Here is a 16,734-nt window from a genome sequence, read left to right on the forward strand (position 1 = left end):
GCACAGTGAGGACAGCTACTCGGTCAGGCCCACAGACTGATAGGAAATGACACAGGAAAGCAATATCCTAAAATGTTTTTATTCAACATCATATCCCCCTGTGCCTGAACCATTAATTTTCTTCTGTTCCCACCTTCTTCCCCACCTCCCAACTAAAGCCTCACACCCCCAGAGAAGGCTGCAAAATGGTTTGCAATCCATTGCAACAGTGGGAAAAGCATGATCCCTTTCAGAACCCTCATTTACTCCTGGATGTCCTACAAATGGATGTTTCAGCACATGGGACTGTATAGCAAGAGGTTGTTGGCAGTAACCTTGTTACTGCAAAATACTCTAGTTGTTGCAGATTATTTTCTTTGGGGGGGGGGCTGCCTCCAAGGTGCCTTCATGACTGTCCCACAAGACAGTGGGAAGCATACATTTTTCTTTTTTTATATATATAATTTATTGTCAAATTGGTTTCCATACAACACCCAGTGCTCATCCCAACAAGTGCCCTCCTCAATTCCCATCACCCACTTTTCCCTCTCCCCCACCCCCCATCAATCCTCAGTTTGTTCTCGGTATTTTAGAGTCTCTTATGGTTTGCCTCCTTCCCTCCCTGTAACTTTTTTCCCCCTTCCCCTCCCCCATGGTCTTCTGTTGAGCTTCTCAGGACCCACATATGAGTGAAAATACATGGTATCTGTCTTTTTCTGCCTGACTTATTTCACTTAGCATAACACTCTACCCTATGATCCACCAATAGCACTGCTAGGAATTTACCCAAAGGATACAGGAGTGCTGATGCACAGGGGCACTTTTACCCCAATGTTTATAGCAGCACTTTCAACAATAGCCAAATTATGGAAAGAGCCTAAATGTCCATCAACTGACGAATGGATAAAGAAGATGTGGTTTACATGTACAATGGAATACTATTTGGCAACGAGAAAGAATGAAATCTGGCCATTTGCAGCAACATGGATGGAACTGGAAAGCATATGTTTTTCTAATGTGGTCCAGAGGATCCTTTGAGAGGAACACAGTGCATCTTGCTCAAGGGTCATTCTGTGCTCTTTGTTTTAAAGTGTGGGGGCCTGGGGTAGGGAGGGTACGAGTAAGACCTTGGATTTCTGTGCCTTTCCTACTCGCCTTCTTTTCTGCTTCAGCCTGTTCTGCAAACTCGCTGCTCTTGTCCGACACAGGATTTCCCTCTTTGGTAAGTGAAGAGGAGTATTTCTCAAAGCCTCACTCCTCCCTGTAATTATCCTTCACTTGCATTTTGCCTTTATTTCTGGTGCCTACAGACAACCTGAGCCTTAGGACTAAGGTGTCACCTAAATTTGCCATAGAAAATTGATCTGAAGTATGATAAATGACCTCTCTACCCCTACAACAGCTCAAATTTTCCACACCGATGAATGTTTTAAGCTCTGCCTCTAACATCCATCAAACAGTGTATGTGTCAGGTCACAGATAAATGCATTGTCCCAGCACATAGGTCTGGCACTCTTAGTGTTGATGGTTAATTATGCCGGGATGTGGTTTGTGCATATGAGAAGATTGCATTTAAAAGATAGGCTGGGGGCACCTGTGTAGCTCAGTAGGTTGAGCGTCTGACTTTGGCTCAGGTCATGATCTCATGGCTCGTGATTTCGAGCCGTGCATCGGGCTCACTGCTGTCAGCACAGAGCCCACTTTGGATCCTCTGCCCCTCTCCTGCTTACGCTCTCCCCCAAAATAAATAAACATTAAAAAAAAGACAGGCTGAAGGGTTTGGGGAGTCACCAGTGATATTTTTTTGTTCTAGGAAGTGATTCTACTACAATGGTGAGCTGTCTTCACATCTTAGCTCAGACACTTGACACAAGGTAAGTCTGCCCAGTTTTTTCCAGTAGTTTCTCAAGACTCCCTCTGTGACCCTCTCTTCTCACTTATTGTACAGAAGAGGAGATGTGCCACAGCTCTGCAGGAGCTGGGGAGAGGGAGGGGAGACAGGGAAGAGATGAATCTTCACCTGACATTAGCACTCTCCATCTTTCAGTTCACATGATGGAGGGCCACTGTCAGGGTGTGTACCGCACGCTAAAAGCTGAGCATTTGATCAATTCTTGTCTTCTCTTCCTGAGAAGTTCATCTTTCAGAAGATAAAGTATATAATATAGCAAAGTGCCACTTTATACCTCATTATCCACAAAAAGGGAAGAGCTGCCTGATAGGTGGTGAGGCCACAAGCATCCTGGGAGAAGGGAACCATAACATTCTGAATCCAAAGCAGCCAAGCAGGGGAATGCAGGGGATGTGTGATAAAAAGATCAGAGGCAAAGACAGGTTTAAACCCATGACCTGAGGGTCTTGCAGGAAAGATGGCTGAAAGGGAAAGGAAATTTTAACAAACGTACATGTTAAGTTCTGGTAATATAAACATAAATGATCTAGCGGCATCTGGGTGGCTCAGTCGGTTAAGCATCTGACTTGGGCTCAGGTCATGATCTCAGTCTGTGAGTTCGAGCCCCATGTCGGGCTCTGTACTGACAGCATGGAGGCTGGAGCCTGCTTCCGATTCTGTGTCTCCCTCTCTCTGCCCCTCCCCCGCTCATGCTCTGTCTCTCTCTCAAAAGTAAAACATTAAAAAAATTTTTTAAACATAAATGATCTGATGAGATGAAAATGAGAAGTAGTGGGAAAGACAGGGAACTTTCTTGAACACACTCTTTGAGTAGAGCCCTTGTCAAAGTTGGGAGGATGACGCACTTCCCAAAACGATATGAGGAAGAGAGAAACCAACTAAGAGAGTGGCCACAAGATGAAAATCTACTACAAACTAAGACTGGTTATCAAAAAAACGTTAAGCTGGGGCTCCTGGGTAGCTCAGTCGGTTGGGCGTCCGAATTCGGCTCAGGTCATGATCTTGCAGTCCGTGAGTTCGAGCCCCGCATTGGGCTCTGGGCTGACAGCTCAGAGCCTAGAGCCTGTTTCAGATTCTGTGTCTCCCTCTCTCTCTGACCCTCCCCCATTCATGCTCTGTCTCTCTCTGTCTCAAAAATAAATAAAACGTTAAAAAAATTTAAAAAAAAACGTTAAGCATAATTAAAAGAGATTTTAGGGGTCTAAACCCTAGAAACAAACATGGAGGTATTAGGACAGTGCAAGTTTGCAGATCAGACCAAGGCACCCCAGGGGACTCAAATTCTGTGCACCTGAGATGAGGAATCTTAATTTCCAGAAGCATGTGGACTGCCTTTGGGAGAGTACCCCCCCCCCCTTTTTCTCAATGCAGGTCAGCGTGTTTGATAATCATTCCTGACAAAAACCCAAGACTAGAAAGTTAGAAAGATAGCTCGTTAATCCTTACAGTCCAGGAGCAAGCCTCACTTACCTCATTTCTTTCTTCTTCTTTTTCTGGTTAGCGGTGGGGGAGCGGGGGGCTAGGACAGATGATGATCTTGAAAATTCTGGAGATAAAAAGCATCTGTCCTTGAAGCAAGCCTGTCATAATCTTGTGAATAAGATGCTGAAATACGGAGGGGCACCTGGGTGGCTCAGTCGCTTAAGCATCCAACTTAGGTTATGATCTCACAGTTGTAGGTTCAGGTCCCATGTCGGACTCTGTGCTGACAGCTCAGAGCCTGGAGCTTGCTTCAGATTCTGTGTCTCCCTCTCTCTCTCTCTCTGCCTGTCCCCCACTCATGCTCTGTCTCTCTCCCTCTGAAAAATTGGGAAGCATTTTGCTCACTGTCATGCCCAAGTATTAACAGGACAGGAGCAGGATAATCGATGCCAAAGGAGATGGTGACACCCTTTCTACTGTAGTTGCTGTCATAACCTTGACGTCCTTAAGCTAATGGCCATTTGCGTCTGTGTCCCCAAACAGCTCCTGGTACAACCATTTTCTCCTGTTCGCTTCTGGGGTGACGTAGTGCAGGATTCTACAAATAAGGTGTCGCTGTCCAAGTGCACTGTACCAGCATAGAGAACACTGCTTTGTTTTCCACAGTTGTAGAGAAAACTAGGGGGAACTTTATTTTTCAATAAACTTTTGTTGTGTGGGAAACAAAAAATGTCCTTCTCCAAGCTAGGACATCCCTGCTAGCTAATAGAAACGTAAGCTTAAGCTGAGTTATTTCTTTGTTCTGAGAGGTCCTGCATCATGGGAGAGCCAATATTTCTTTCCTTAAAGAAGTTACTCATCCCATAGTGAACTGTAAGAAAAACTCACCTCTCCTTCCTTACAATTAGAAATTTACAGAGGAATATAGCCTGCTGGGACATTCTATTAGTAGCAAGTGACCAAAATCGGTTTCTTTCTAAACTCTCCACATCTTCCTGAAGAGTCGAGTGCCAACTCCCTCCAACAGACAACACTGTCCAGTTGCTAGCCCCCTTTGGGATTGTGTGACCCAGCTTGCTTCCTGGATGCTAACTGCTCTCTCCTCTTCCCCTGACTCCATGTCAGTCAGGTGACTAGGGTGTCAAATGTCTGCCCAGGTTAAACTACAAGTCACCCGTTTCAAGAAGGGGGTCGGCCAGAGGTTAGGATTGTGCTTTTGGTTTTGAACATCGTTTGCTTACAGGACTGTCATGAAGTCAGGCTCAGAGCTGGTGAAGGCTGGGTTACGAGCTTTCTTTGAAAATGCGGCGGAAGACTTAGAGAAGACTTCGGAAAATCTGAAGCTCGGGAAGTTTACGCATTCCAGAACACAGATTAAAGGCGTGTCTCAGAATATTAACTATACCACGGTGGCTCTGCTCCCCATCCTGACGTCCATCTTTGAGCATGTTGCTCAGCATCAGTTCGGGGTGGATTTACTCTGTAAGTCAGATTGCCATCTATTGTGGATTTATATGCATATGGCTCCAGATAAAAAGGGTGTGTGACTCATTTGCTTGAATTAACCTTAAAAGCGGAATCGAGGGGCGCCAGGATGGCTCAGTCGGTTAAGCGTTCAGCTCTTGATTTCAGTGCATGTCATGATCTCACAGTTTGTGGGTTTGAGCCCTGCATTGGACTCTGCTCTGCTTGGGTGTCTCTCCTCTCTCTGCCTCTCCCCACTTGCGCACATGCTCGTTTGCTCTCTTTCTGTATCTCTCAAAATAAATAATCTTCAAAAAAAAAAAAAAAGAAAGTGGAATAGAGATAATTATTCCATACTTTCTCCTTCTTAGGTTTAAAAATGGAGTAATAGGTACTTACAGGGGCAGAAATCCCCCAATTTGAGTATATAATATTTCATCTTTTTCCACTGTTATTGAGGACCAGAATTTTCCACCCACTAGCTTAGCTGTCAGCTGTTGTGTTCCCACTTAATTTGAAAAGGTTATCTGAGTAATCCAGTAGGGGATATAGGTTTGCTCCCAGGGTTTTTCAGATACCAAATTTCCTGTTAAGAAGCCCTAATTTATTCATTGGATACCAGGAGCAAAGGAAAGCTGCTAACATTTCATTATCTGAGCCTTCAGAAGAGACCATAGTCGGTTGGTTTTATTTCAGTTTGCATTTAGTACCACATATAGCCCCTTAGTGCAAATACTCTGCCACCGAGCTTCAGTTTCACACTTTAAATGTTGGCGCATGATTTAATTCAATTTAAACAGTTGTCCATAGCCAAGGCTATGACTTCTATATCCCTGAACAACTAAAAATCAGTTATTTCCATGGAGGAGGGCAAAGGAATAGGGGAACATCCAAACTCATTATTTCACATCATGGAAACAATGCATTTACTTGTTGAAAATTTTAAATTAAATTAGTTCTCATTGTGTTCATTTAATCCCTGCCTTATTATGAGTTCCAGGCGTTAAAGGAGCATGTAGCCTATAGATTAAATTCTGTGGATTCCTAAGTGGAACATACCCTTCCCTCAGGAAACCTGGCGAAATCGTGATGTGATTGAACCGTTTTGTGAAAAATGTCCGTCAGAGAACTTACGCAGGTGGACATGAGAAACGTTGCTCTGTCTCTAAAGAGGTCAGGATGTTCTGCCTACCTTCCTAGGAAATTGACAAAAGGCTCATTCAAACTTCAGACTTCTTGCATTCTTCCTTTCCAAGAAAGGAAATATTGTTATGTGTAAAATTTAACCATAGTGTCTCCCTCTTTTGGGGAAAAAAAAAACCCTTGTGGATCTCCTTGGTCAAATGATTTCTTTCCCTGGAAGCAGTGTGATTCATATCAAAAGTCCCCAAAGGAAGTGGGATGGCTCATTGGAGGGTGTTCTCCCTGTCAGTGGGTTCTCTCTCTGTTCAGTAGCTACCATTTGGTAGAAAGGGCTCTATCATGTGTTGGGGGGGGCGAGGGCCGGGGGTGGGGGGCACACGTGCATGTGCTTTAGCTCTTGGGTGATGCCAGCACATTCTTTCTGTCGGTGGACCCTTTCCATGTGCTGGAGGTGAAGAGCTGGGACTGAAGCCTAGAAGTGACTGCTCGTGTTTGTTCTTTTCAGTAGGTGATGTGCAGATTTCATGCTACCACATACTCTGCAGCCTCTACTCCCTTGGGACCGGAAAGAACATCTACGTTGAAAGGTAATTAGTGAACAGAAGAGGCTGACACATTTCAGGGCTTAGAAAAATGTTACTTACGGGCTTGAAACCCTTAATTGCATCTTTTTAATACGGCAGAGTCAAAATGCTCACTGAAACAGGATGGAGATTTTGAGCCCAGGCCATTCAGTGTTTATGGCTATATTAAGAAACATGGGAAGGCTTTTGAGATTTATGACCTCTGTGAAGATTTGTTAAAAAAGAGAACCACAGGCCAAAATTGGTATTAATTGGGCCAAGCCAAAGCACCAAAAAGGGCTTACTGCCTAACCTAATTGCAATTTCAACGTCCCACAGAAATATATATCTTAACTTGTAAGTCAGGAGTTTCTTTTTTTCTTTTTTTTTTTCATTTTTGATTATTCAGTTTATTCATCTATAAATGAGAAAGATCCTTACAGTTTTGCTTTTAAATAACAGAATACATGGAGTGTCCTTAGACCGCCTATGGTCAGGTAGGGTCTGCCCTCTACTATGGAGGCCAGGAGGTAAGGTATGTGTCCACAGCCTCTTGGCAATTTGTTATGACTGACAAGCCTCAATTTGTTCTACTTTGGTAGTTAGGGTTATCCACCCGAGTTCGAGACGCATATGCTGTTTTCAGTCCTCTGGCTCTGAAATACTCTGCCACAGCTCATCAGTAGCGTGCATTGTTTATGCCTTTACTGTCTTCACCCCTGCATACAGTTTTCTTAGGCAGCTCAGCATTCCAGGGTGTACCAAGAGAGGGGTTTAAACCTCTCTTGCCACCCTTTTGTAAGTCAGGAATTTCTGATAGGTGCCAATGAGGTAATCAGTCACAGGGGCCCTCTCCATACCCTAAAGGAAGATGAGGTAAACTGTGTGGTAAGACCCCTTCTCTTCCCCTTAAGGGAAAGTTTCTAGCCTGGAACAGTCTTTTTTTTTTTTTTTTTTTGCTTCTAACTTTGTTGTCCCATCCTTCTTCCTTCCTATAAAAACTCTCCATTTTGTACCATCTCCTCCAAGCACCCCCCAGCACTTGCTAGCTAGGATGTTGCTAGCTAGGATGATTCACTTAACCCAAGGAGATCTTCAGATTTACTCAGTTGAATTCTGTTTGTTTTTGGTTTTGGGTTTTTTTTTTTTTGTAACAGATAGCTAGTCAGTGTATGTGACTGGAGACGCAATAGTGTATAGCCAAGCTAAATCATGTGCTAGTGACCAAAAAACATTGAAGAAATGTCTCTGTCTTCATACTCACAGCTTCCAAATAGCTTCCAGAGTTCCTGTGGTTAAAGCTTGCAGAAAAGCTCAAGGGACAGGAGGCTGTTACTTTCGTGTTGAATGAGTTTCTCTGTGATACAACCGTGGACCTTTACTGTTCACGGCTGCCAGATTAGCTATACTTTTAAACAAGGGCACATTTTGGTAGCAGAAATGCTATTCAGAAATCCTGAACAAGCTGATCTGCAGAGATGCTGGGGTTCCAGCTTTGCTTGCCCAAATATGCCCAGAGCAGTGGAGGCCTTTGGTGACCCCCTGGTTTTTAGCATTAAATGCTCCGTGTTGTGTTGTTCCGTTTCAATCCACGGAGATTAGAAGCATCAACACAGTATTAACTAAATTCTCGACTTAGTCTTATCCTTAGAAGACTTTTTTCCTTTCAAACATGCTCTGTCACATCATGCACTAGTGACAAAAAAAAAAATGTTGGAAGAAATGTCTATCTTCATAATCACAGCTTTCTTTTTTTTTTAATTTTTTTTTAATGTTTATTCATTCTTGAGAGAGCATGAGTGGGGGGTGGAACAGAGAGAGAGAGAGAGAGAGAGCGAGGAAGACACAGAATCCGAAGCAGGCTCCGAGGTTTCAGCACAGAGCCCAACGTGGGGCTTAAACCCACAAGCCATGAGATCATGACCTGAGCTGTATTTGGACGCTCAACCGACCGAGCCACCCAGGTGCCCTAAGAATCACAGCTTTCAAATAGAGTCCAGAGTTCAAGAAATTAATTGAAGAACTAACAACCACTTATTTTCATTATGATTTTCATCCCCAGTTACGTAGCTTTCCTTATGGATTTAGAGAAGACATGCATAGTTTTGTTAATTAGGAATAAGACCCGGGAAGACAAAAGTTTTAACTGTATTTTATATCTCATTAACAAGAGAATAAAAAAATACACTTAATACTGAATTTCACCTTAAGGAAGGTATCCTTAATTTCTTGTGTTGAGGATTTGTAAATATTTTCTCAATACTTTTTCTTACTCTCTCCAATGATATGTGTGTGCATACATACATCTGTCTGCATTCATGTTTCTTGGTACACCTTTTTGAAAAGCTTATGCATTATTCTCTTGCAAAAAGTCAACTCTGAAATGTCAGGCCAGAAAAAGGCTGCTTTTCATGATGTTTTATACTTGATCTGTTACAGTCTTACTGCATATCTGCTGGCTCCAGCATTGTGAATATCGGTGCCGGACTTTTATACTCCATGTTAGTAGAAGCCATTTCTAGAGGAAGACCCTAGATGAAAGTGGACCCCCTTCCTCTCAGTTAGCAGAGCAGCTGAGGAATTGAACATTTAAAATCCTAGAGTTGTGATGCCATCACTACGAATGACTGTTATTTACTTTCTTATATTGTGAAAGTAAGACATACTTGTTAAAAACAATCGAACAGTACTGAGTATATAAAGGTAAAAGTCTACTGTTTTTCTTACCCCAGACCACCTCCCCTAATGTACACGCACAGGTCACAGGTAAAATTTTTAGTGCATCCTGTAGACATAGGACTTTTGTGTAGTCATTTAATGTATAACACCTACTATGTACAGTAGCAGACTTGGGTCAGCAGCTACAGAACAGGTTACTTCTCACTCTTCCACTCTACTTCCCCGCCAGTGGCTTTTCCAGGCTAGGAGCCCAGGTCACAGGAATGGCAAGTGGCATGTACACACTTCTTTCCTACTCTGCCCTGCATCACTCTGCAGTACGAACCTGGCCCAACACACCCAGCAGGTGTCCCAGGGCTTGCTCAACCCCTTAATCCTAATTGTTTCAAGCACAAGTTCATATTCTGGACTCCTCAGAATCCCCATATTTACTTCCAGAGACTTCTATACTCTGTTGTTAGTCCAGAAAGTATGTTTCAGTTTCAGTGTCCTCACCTGATTTGGTCCCTACTTTGTGACTTGACGTTAATCACACATTTTCTAATCTCAGCGTGGATTCAGATTTCTTCCCATTTCTCTGCCACCTTTTGCTGAAGTTTCCTTGGCTAATGAACGTGGCAGGGTTGCAAGGGAACCATTAAATATTTGGTTTCCAGCTATAGCTTGAGTGTACATTGTGGATGGAAGATTCTAGGCACCTCAGTGATAGTTTGATTGTAAAGAGGAAAAAGGCATTGAAACACAATAGAGACCTTTCTTTTCGAATAGTTTCTAATTGAGACAATATGAGGTCACTGACAAGCCGTCTTCAACAAATTTTCAGCAAAGGGCCAAGGCTCTTCTGCTTTTAACTGTGGAGAATATTTGCCTTCTTTGATGTGGAGATACTTTGACTAATCACAGAACATTGGAGGGGGGTTGGTCAAGAAAGGAAACTTGGAAATCAATTTAAGCATCGCATCTCCATTTTATTTCAAATGAAAACTGTGTTTTTTCCCTTCACACTTGAGAGAGATTTTTTCCTTCCTGCCCTTCCCCATTTGACCAGTTGGTTCTGACCAAACACTGAACACCTTCCCTAAACCTCTGAGGAGACTAGTATTGCTGTTCTAGAACTGTGGCCTGCCTCCATGTTCTGTCCCTCTGCTACATATCATTTCCTCTCCTTAGCACCCTTGGGAACATACACGAAGGAACTTTCGAAACTGTAAAGCTCCAGATATGTGCAAGGCATAATTCTTATTACCGTGATAACTGTGGCTCTGCCTGGATCCCTAACAATAGACATTTGAGAGGCAAGATCTGGACCCATGGAAAATAAAATCAAGAGATTGACGAGGAGAGCCTGCAACTTAACAAATTAGAAAGTAACGAACATTGAAATACAAATTGCGCTCTGTTTAATCTGACACCATTGACCAAATTCTATATGAAAAATACTGTACTGGGCAGTAAGAACTGAAGGGGAAAGGGAAAGTAGGTTCCATATCCAGTGAACAAATTCTTCAAGTATACCCTTTGGTTGCTCTGTAGATGCTTCCATAGCTCTTGCTCTGCTTGGTCCATACCCACCCTTCCCCCTGGGTGGGGGGGGGCACTAATGACTAGAGAAGCATTATAACAGCAGGACTTTGCTCAGTCCCTCTAGGAGTCTGGGGGCCAAGGTCATTCACTCTGTTATTTCAAAGCCTGCAGCATTAATTGGCCAACTTCTGGGCTTTACGTTTACAGAACTTTTAACAGCTGACCCAGGAGACCTGGTGTTTATCCTCCCTGTTAGCTGAATGGCTAATTAGCATCATTGTGTGCCCTAGACTAGAAAATGCCCTGTTGTGAGCCTTGTTGAGGCTCAGGCTTGTCAGTAATTAATATCAGAGAACACAGGGAATGCATGTCCCCGAGGCAGCACAACACTGGAAAACTGTCTTTTGCCCCAAGGGTTCCTTTGCCAACAGGCTAACTTTCTAGAAATCTATTTTTGTGAGATCAGGACTTTTTTGATGAGAGAAAGAGAAAAGAGAAGAATGATGGGTCAAGTTATCACCGGGGCAGCTGAGGACCAGCTGTTTTCCGAGGTTCATCTTGCTGGGCCAAGTAGACTTTGTGCTCAGATTCGACTTTACCCCTTGTCATCCTGATGCTCGCCCAGATTTTCTTTCATCACCGCTCTCCCTGTGGTGTTTCTTTCACCTTCATGGTTTGTCACCTTATGTCCTCCTCCTCCTCCTCGAAAGGCAAGACTGAGGAAATCGAGTATTTCTCCTCAGTGGCCACTGTGGTTGGTAGAAACAGTGAGGCTTTTAATTGAAAAGAATGGCCACCACTTGCATATCCTCATAGTTGATATACCCAGGCCCTCGCTCCCCTCAGTTATCACTCAGGGTGCTGGTCATTGAAGCCTGAAGGTAAAATGATGCCCTTCTTCTTGGGCCTGTCCACCATCTTGAGCTCAGCAAAGAAGAGAAATAATGGGGGAAGAAGTGGTAGTGAGAGGGAGTGCAGGCTGAGGGAAGAGGACTGGCCTGAGGCTTGCTCAGAAGTGAAGCGAAGCGCCCCACAGAGAAGCCCAGTTCTCACTCCCTCCCCTTCCAGCAGGGTTGTGGCCTCCCACTGGAGCCTGGCAGCTCCAGACACAGGACACAGAGGACCTGTTCTGTCTGAGGGCTGCTGTTCTGTCTCCAGAGCGGCCCTGGATGGGGGCATTTCACAGTCGGACCTCCAGCAAAAGGATAAGTCTGTGCCATCACCTAAAGTGATTGCCTGACTGAGGACATTCTTGCTTGCTTGCGGGAGGCTGACTTTAAAGTTACCTGCTCAAACACTTCGGAGCTAATAAGCAAGCTGTCAGGTAATCCCCTAAAAGCTGAGCCTAAGAAGAAGGTAGAAGACAAGGATTAAAACCACATATATTGTCTTTTAAGTTAATCAAAGGATGACTTTTTTCCCTAAGTTTGGTAACTTGATGGAAGTTGGAGGGTGGGTTCCAAGACTGCTTTCTCCCCTTCACTCACCCACCCTCCCCCTCCTCTCTCTCTTCCCTTCTCCCTCCAGTCCAACAGGTTCCCCATTGCATCTAGGCAGTTCTTGGCCCCTCACGCTTGCCCCTTGCAGACTCTGACTGTACCCCAGATAGCCATGACAAGTTATTTTTTTTATGAACAATTAAGATCACATTTTTAATCCAATAATCCAATTCAAGTGGGTCTCTTTCTCTGCTTTAATTAGTTGGTCCTAATTCTAATAATCAGACCATAAATATATGTTATTTTATCACATTGCTTTAGGTTCTAAGGAGAAGGACTTTCACTATCTGGAAGACAAAGGTTAAGGTTCAAACTATGTGGCTTACTCCTCAGTGAGCAATGGTTTCCCTAACCATCCCCCACCCCATAGTAAATGCTTGTTGTACTCATCCGGAGAGCCTACACTTTTGACATTCTGGCTTCTTGGTGCTGTTGGAATTGTCGGCTGTTATCACAGTCAAGGGCAATTAACATGGCCTTCGATTCTGGTTTTGTTGGGGAGCTGAAGGGAACCCTGAGCTGAATGCCTTTCTGTTTCCACAGAACTGCAATAGTGCGGGGTTAGCATTTGCCCCTGACTCCAAGTGCACCCTCTCTAGCTGACATTTTTCCCCCATGATGGTTCTAGAACTTCCCCCAAGATACAGATGGATAACTTCAGCTCCCAGGGATTCTGCTAGTGGGCTTCATATACACAGCATCAGCGCTCACTTTGGTCAGATGCAAAGGAAGGCAAACAAGATACGTTGGAGCACTGTAAGCCCCATCCAATCCTTAATTAAAGACCTATTGTCTGCATCTCCCACTAATTATCTGTGTCATGGTCTAACAAAGGACTCATAGTATTACTTTGTTTGAAGAAATATTTCAAATTTTCTCCTTATTTGGGAACTGACATCACATGTGTAATTCACATAACAGGTTTGTAGTCTGACTGTCATCCAATGCCAGTAATTGACAGAAGATACGACTAAAAAACAGATGGTCCTGGTCTCTCATTCATTAGAAAGCAACAGGTGTCTGTGCCCATACAGGACCCTTCAAGACAGCACTGTAACTGTATTGTCTCACTAGCAGGACCTGCAAGGCTAGCCAGGACAACTCCAAGACTAAGCCCAGGCCTGGGAAAGGGAAGCACTATCTCAGTACCAGCCCTGCTTTGACCAGCCAGTGGCTAGTTCTCATCACTTAGGCTTGCAGACTTGGTTAGCAGGCAGGCAAGGGCAAGTTCTTTCAGTTGGAGAACTAGAAATCTGAACAAGGAATCCTAAGCACTTTTTGTTTGGGTGCTTGTTTCACAGAAAGACTTGAGACCCAGAGCTTTATACATGGTGGACCCTCACATATTTGTATAGAGTATTTGTGAGAAGGAACAGGTATTAGAGGTCTCTCCTCTAAATCAAGCAATGAGCTTTAGGATCTGACGTTTCTCTTGCAAAGCAGGTTTTTCTTTTGTGTCTTATTGTTGCTTTTGGCCCATTGTCTACTGTTCTTTCTGCTGGACACTGGCTCCATCCAAAGCAGGGAATAGACACAGAGAACTTACACAGATGATTTCAAAACATTCTGAGTACAAAGAGAGGATCAAATTCAGCTTGGATGCCTGCAAAACTTGGTCTCAGAAATGCTGGGAGAGAAGAACAAAGCTACATAGTGTGTTATTATATTGCCTCAGCCACTTAAGAACCAGTTTCCAGGTGGTGAGACTATGCCATTGATCAGTGTCCAGAGAAAGATGGGGAGGGAAAAGTGTATGTAATCTTGCTGACCCCAGGACCCAAGGATGTCCAGTAGAGTAATCTATGAGACATCTTGGGAAAGGGGCCTGGCCCACAGTGCATGGGGCCAGCATATGGTGGTACCACTTCTAAATGGACTTCTTTGTTTCCAGGCAACGTCCTGCCCTTGGAGAATGTCTGGCCTCACTGGCAGCTGCCATACCGGTGGCATTCTTGGAGCCCACTCTTAACCGCTACAATCCACTCTCAGTCTTCAACACCAAAACCCCCAGAGAGAGGTCTAGTAAGTATCATCCCTCAGGGGTCATCAATCCATATGTTGAGAGGAGAGCATCCAAGAAGGAAGACCACCCAGGCAGGGAACAGCAGCCTTGTAGAACTTTGGGGTTATGTGGTCTGAGAGGAGAGAGGAGGTCAAAGACATGTGGCATGTCTCCATCTTACTAGAAAAATGGGCTTGGGCAAGTACGTATAACAAAGTATGCTGGACTTTGGCTTCCTCTTCCATACAATGTGGTTGGATTCTAAATCCCTTCCATCCTAAAACCTTAGGCTTTCTAGTCTACCCTGGGTCTCAAGTGCCCTTCTGCACCTAGGGATATGACCACTTTATCACGGTTCCTCTCCAGATCCTCATCAGAAGAAGCATATGTGCACTAGTAACCTAATTATACTTTCCAAGTCCAGGGAGAGGCTGTGTTTCTAAAGAGGATGACCCCATGCTATCTATCATCATAGAAAATCATAGAAAAACACCAGAGGGGATTGAGATTGTACAAGAAAGAGAAATTAACGGGAATACTGACACACTAAGTTCTAGAACAGCAGTAGGCAAACTATGGCTATGGGCCTAATCTGGCCCTGCTGCCTATTGTTGTAAATAGTGTTTTAATGGGACATGCTCACACCTCATTTACATACTGTCTGTGGCCACTTTAGCACCATGTGGGGGAGAGGAAAATAATTTTTTCTCTATTCTTTTTTTTTTTTTTTTAATGTTTATTTTTGAGAGAGACAGAACACGAGAGGGGGTGGGCAGAGTGAAAGGGAAACACAGGTTCTGAGCTGTCAGCACAAAGCCGCATGTGGTGGTCAAACTCATGAGCAGTGAGATCATGACCTGAGCCGAAGTTGCATGCTCAACTGACCCAGCCACCCAGGTGCCCCTCTATTCTTTATTAAAAAAATTTTTTTAATGTTTATTTGTGAGCAAGACAGAGCATGAGTGGTGGAGGGGCAGAGAGAGAGGGACACACAGAATCTGAAGCAGGCTCCAGGCACTGAGCTGTCAGCACAGAGCCTGACGCAGGACTTGAACCCACAAACTGTGAGATCACAACCTGAGCCCAAGTCGAATGCTCAAGCAACTAAGCCACCCAGGCACCCCATTTTCACTCTACTGTTAATTGTTCTTGGCTGAGGCCCCCACCCATAAAACAGAGATTAACAGGAGAAAAAAAATTAATTATATATATACGAGTACTTACAGGAGCCCCACAAAGACATGAGACTCCAAATGCAGCCAAACAATTGAGAATTATAGACACCCCATTCAGAGCTAAGGAAAGGGATAGGGCTCTGGGAGTTCAAAAGGAGGAAGACAATTCATAGAAAGGGAAAAAGTAGAAACATTTGGTAAACGTGTGCCCTGCCCTGTAGTTGAGTCTCTCAGATGAAAAGGTGATCTCTGGTAAATAGCTCACTTCCTGGTACACGCCCCCATTCTAATGTAAATTTCCTTTATAAAATTTAGATTTCTCTTACACAAGGATAACTTCTCTCTTTTCAGAGCTTCTTCCTGTGTTTGTAGATTCTTAAAAAAAATCAGCCCAAACAATCCTTACCCCAAAGAGGCATATTTTTGAGTGGCACATTCTGCTTCAGTTCAACCATAGGCGCAGAGTTAACTCATAGTGGAAAAAACTGTCTGGCTTGCAGATATTTACTATCCGGCCCTTTACAGAAAAAGTTCCCCACCTCCCACCCCCCCATATTCTAAAACACCCTGAAACTGGAATCCAAGGCAGGTTATACACCTGCTGCTGGGGAGTTAGGATCGAGAGTCCTCATATATGGATGAACTGTGATCCTACTAGAAGTCAGTGGAATAGAACAAAGGAACTCTAAGGGAGCTTGAATGAAACTTGGACTCCAACTAGAAAGAACTATGATAATTTGATGTAACATGAAGCAAAAATTACCACACCTATGGTCCTAATCAATATTGCTGAAGAAAAAAACATAGCCATTTCAGACCAGAGCCTATCTTATTAAGAACCAATATTTTCTTAAAATATTGATTTACAGTATCAGTAGATGACTAAACTGTGTAGCAATTCATCATAGTCAAGCCCCCTTTTCAAACTGATATGAGATCCTGAGGAAGAGAGTTTGGAGAGTAAGCATTCATGTTACACTCCTTTGTCACTCTCTTCTCTGCATGTAAGAATACAGAGTACTAAGCCACAGTGGCTTTATTCCCACTTGTTCTTGATACTTCAGATAAAAGAAGCACATCGTCCCCAGAAATGACAACCAGGCCAGTTTAGACAAGGCCACTTAATAAAGTTCTGGTCCTGAGCTAGAATACAGGGGAGAGGAGTGTTCCCAGATTGAGTCAAGAGAAAACCTTGCCCAGATGCTTCAGCTTGCCAAAGTCTCATGTGAAATCTCTAATTTCCCAACCCTCTCAGCCTCACCTTACCCTTTTTCCCCTTTCTAAGACTAGCAAAAATAGATCTCTAACCTTGTTTTTCTCCACCCTCTGCTGATACCAAATGAGTCACATCTTGCAGCTAACATAGGAGCTC

The 16,734-nt window shown here is 43.8% G+C and overlaps 1 protein-coding gene across 1 annotated transcript in view; it reads left to right on the forward strand.

Moving 5' to 3' along the window:
• RYR3 (ryanodine receptor 3) overlaps window positions 1-16,734 on the forward strand; it is a 524,410-nt gene that overhangs the window by 433,953 nt on the left and 73,723 nt on the right. Inside the window, exons 61-65 of the mRNA XM_081795893.1 lie at window positions 1,152-1,201; window positions 1,793-1,853; window positions 4,557-4,795; window positions 6,426-6,507; window positions 14,077-14,207. Of these exons, the coding sequence (XP_081652019.1) occupies window positions 1,152-1,201; window positions 1,793-1,853; window positions 4,557-4,795; window positions 6,426-6,507; window positions 14,077-14,207 (563 nt within the window). The remainder of the gene's footprint in view (window positions 1-1,151; window positions 1,202-1,792; window positions 1,854-4,556; window positions 4,796-6,425; window positions 6,508-14,076; window positions 14,208-16,734) is intronic.

This window comes from Panthera onca, chromosome B3, assembly GCF_046562875.1.
Source record: "Panthera onca isolate mPanOnc1 chromosome B3, mPanOnc1 haplotype 2, whole genome shotgun sequence".
NCBI lineage: Eukaryota > Metazoa > Chordata > Mammalia > Carnivora > Felidae > Panthera > Panthera onca.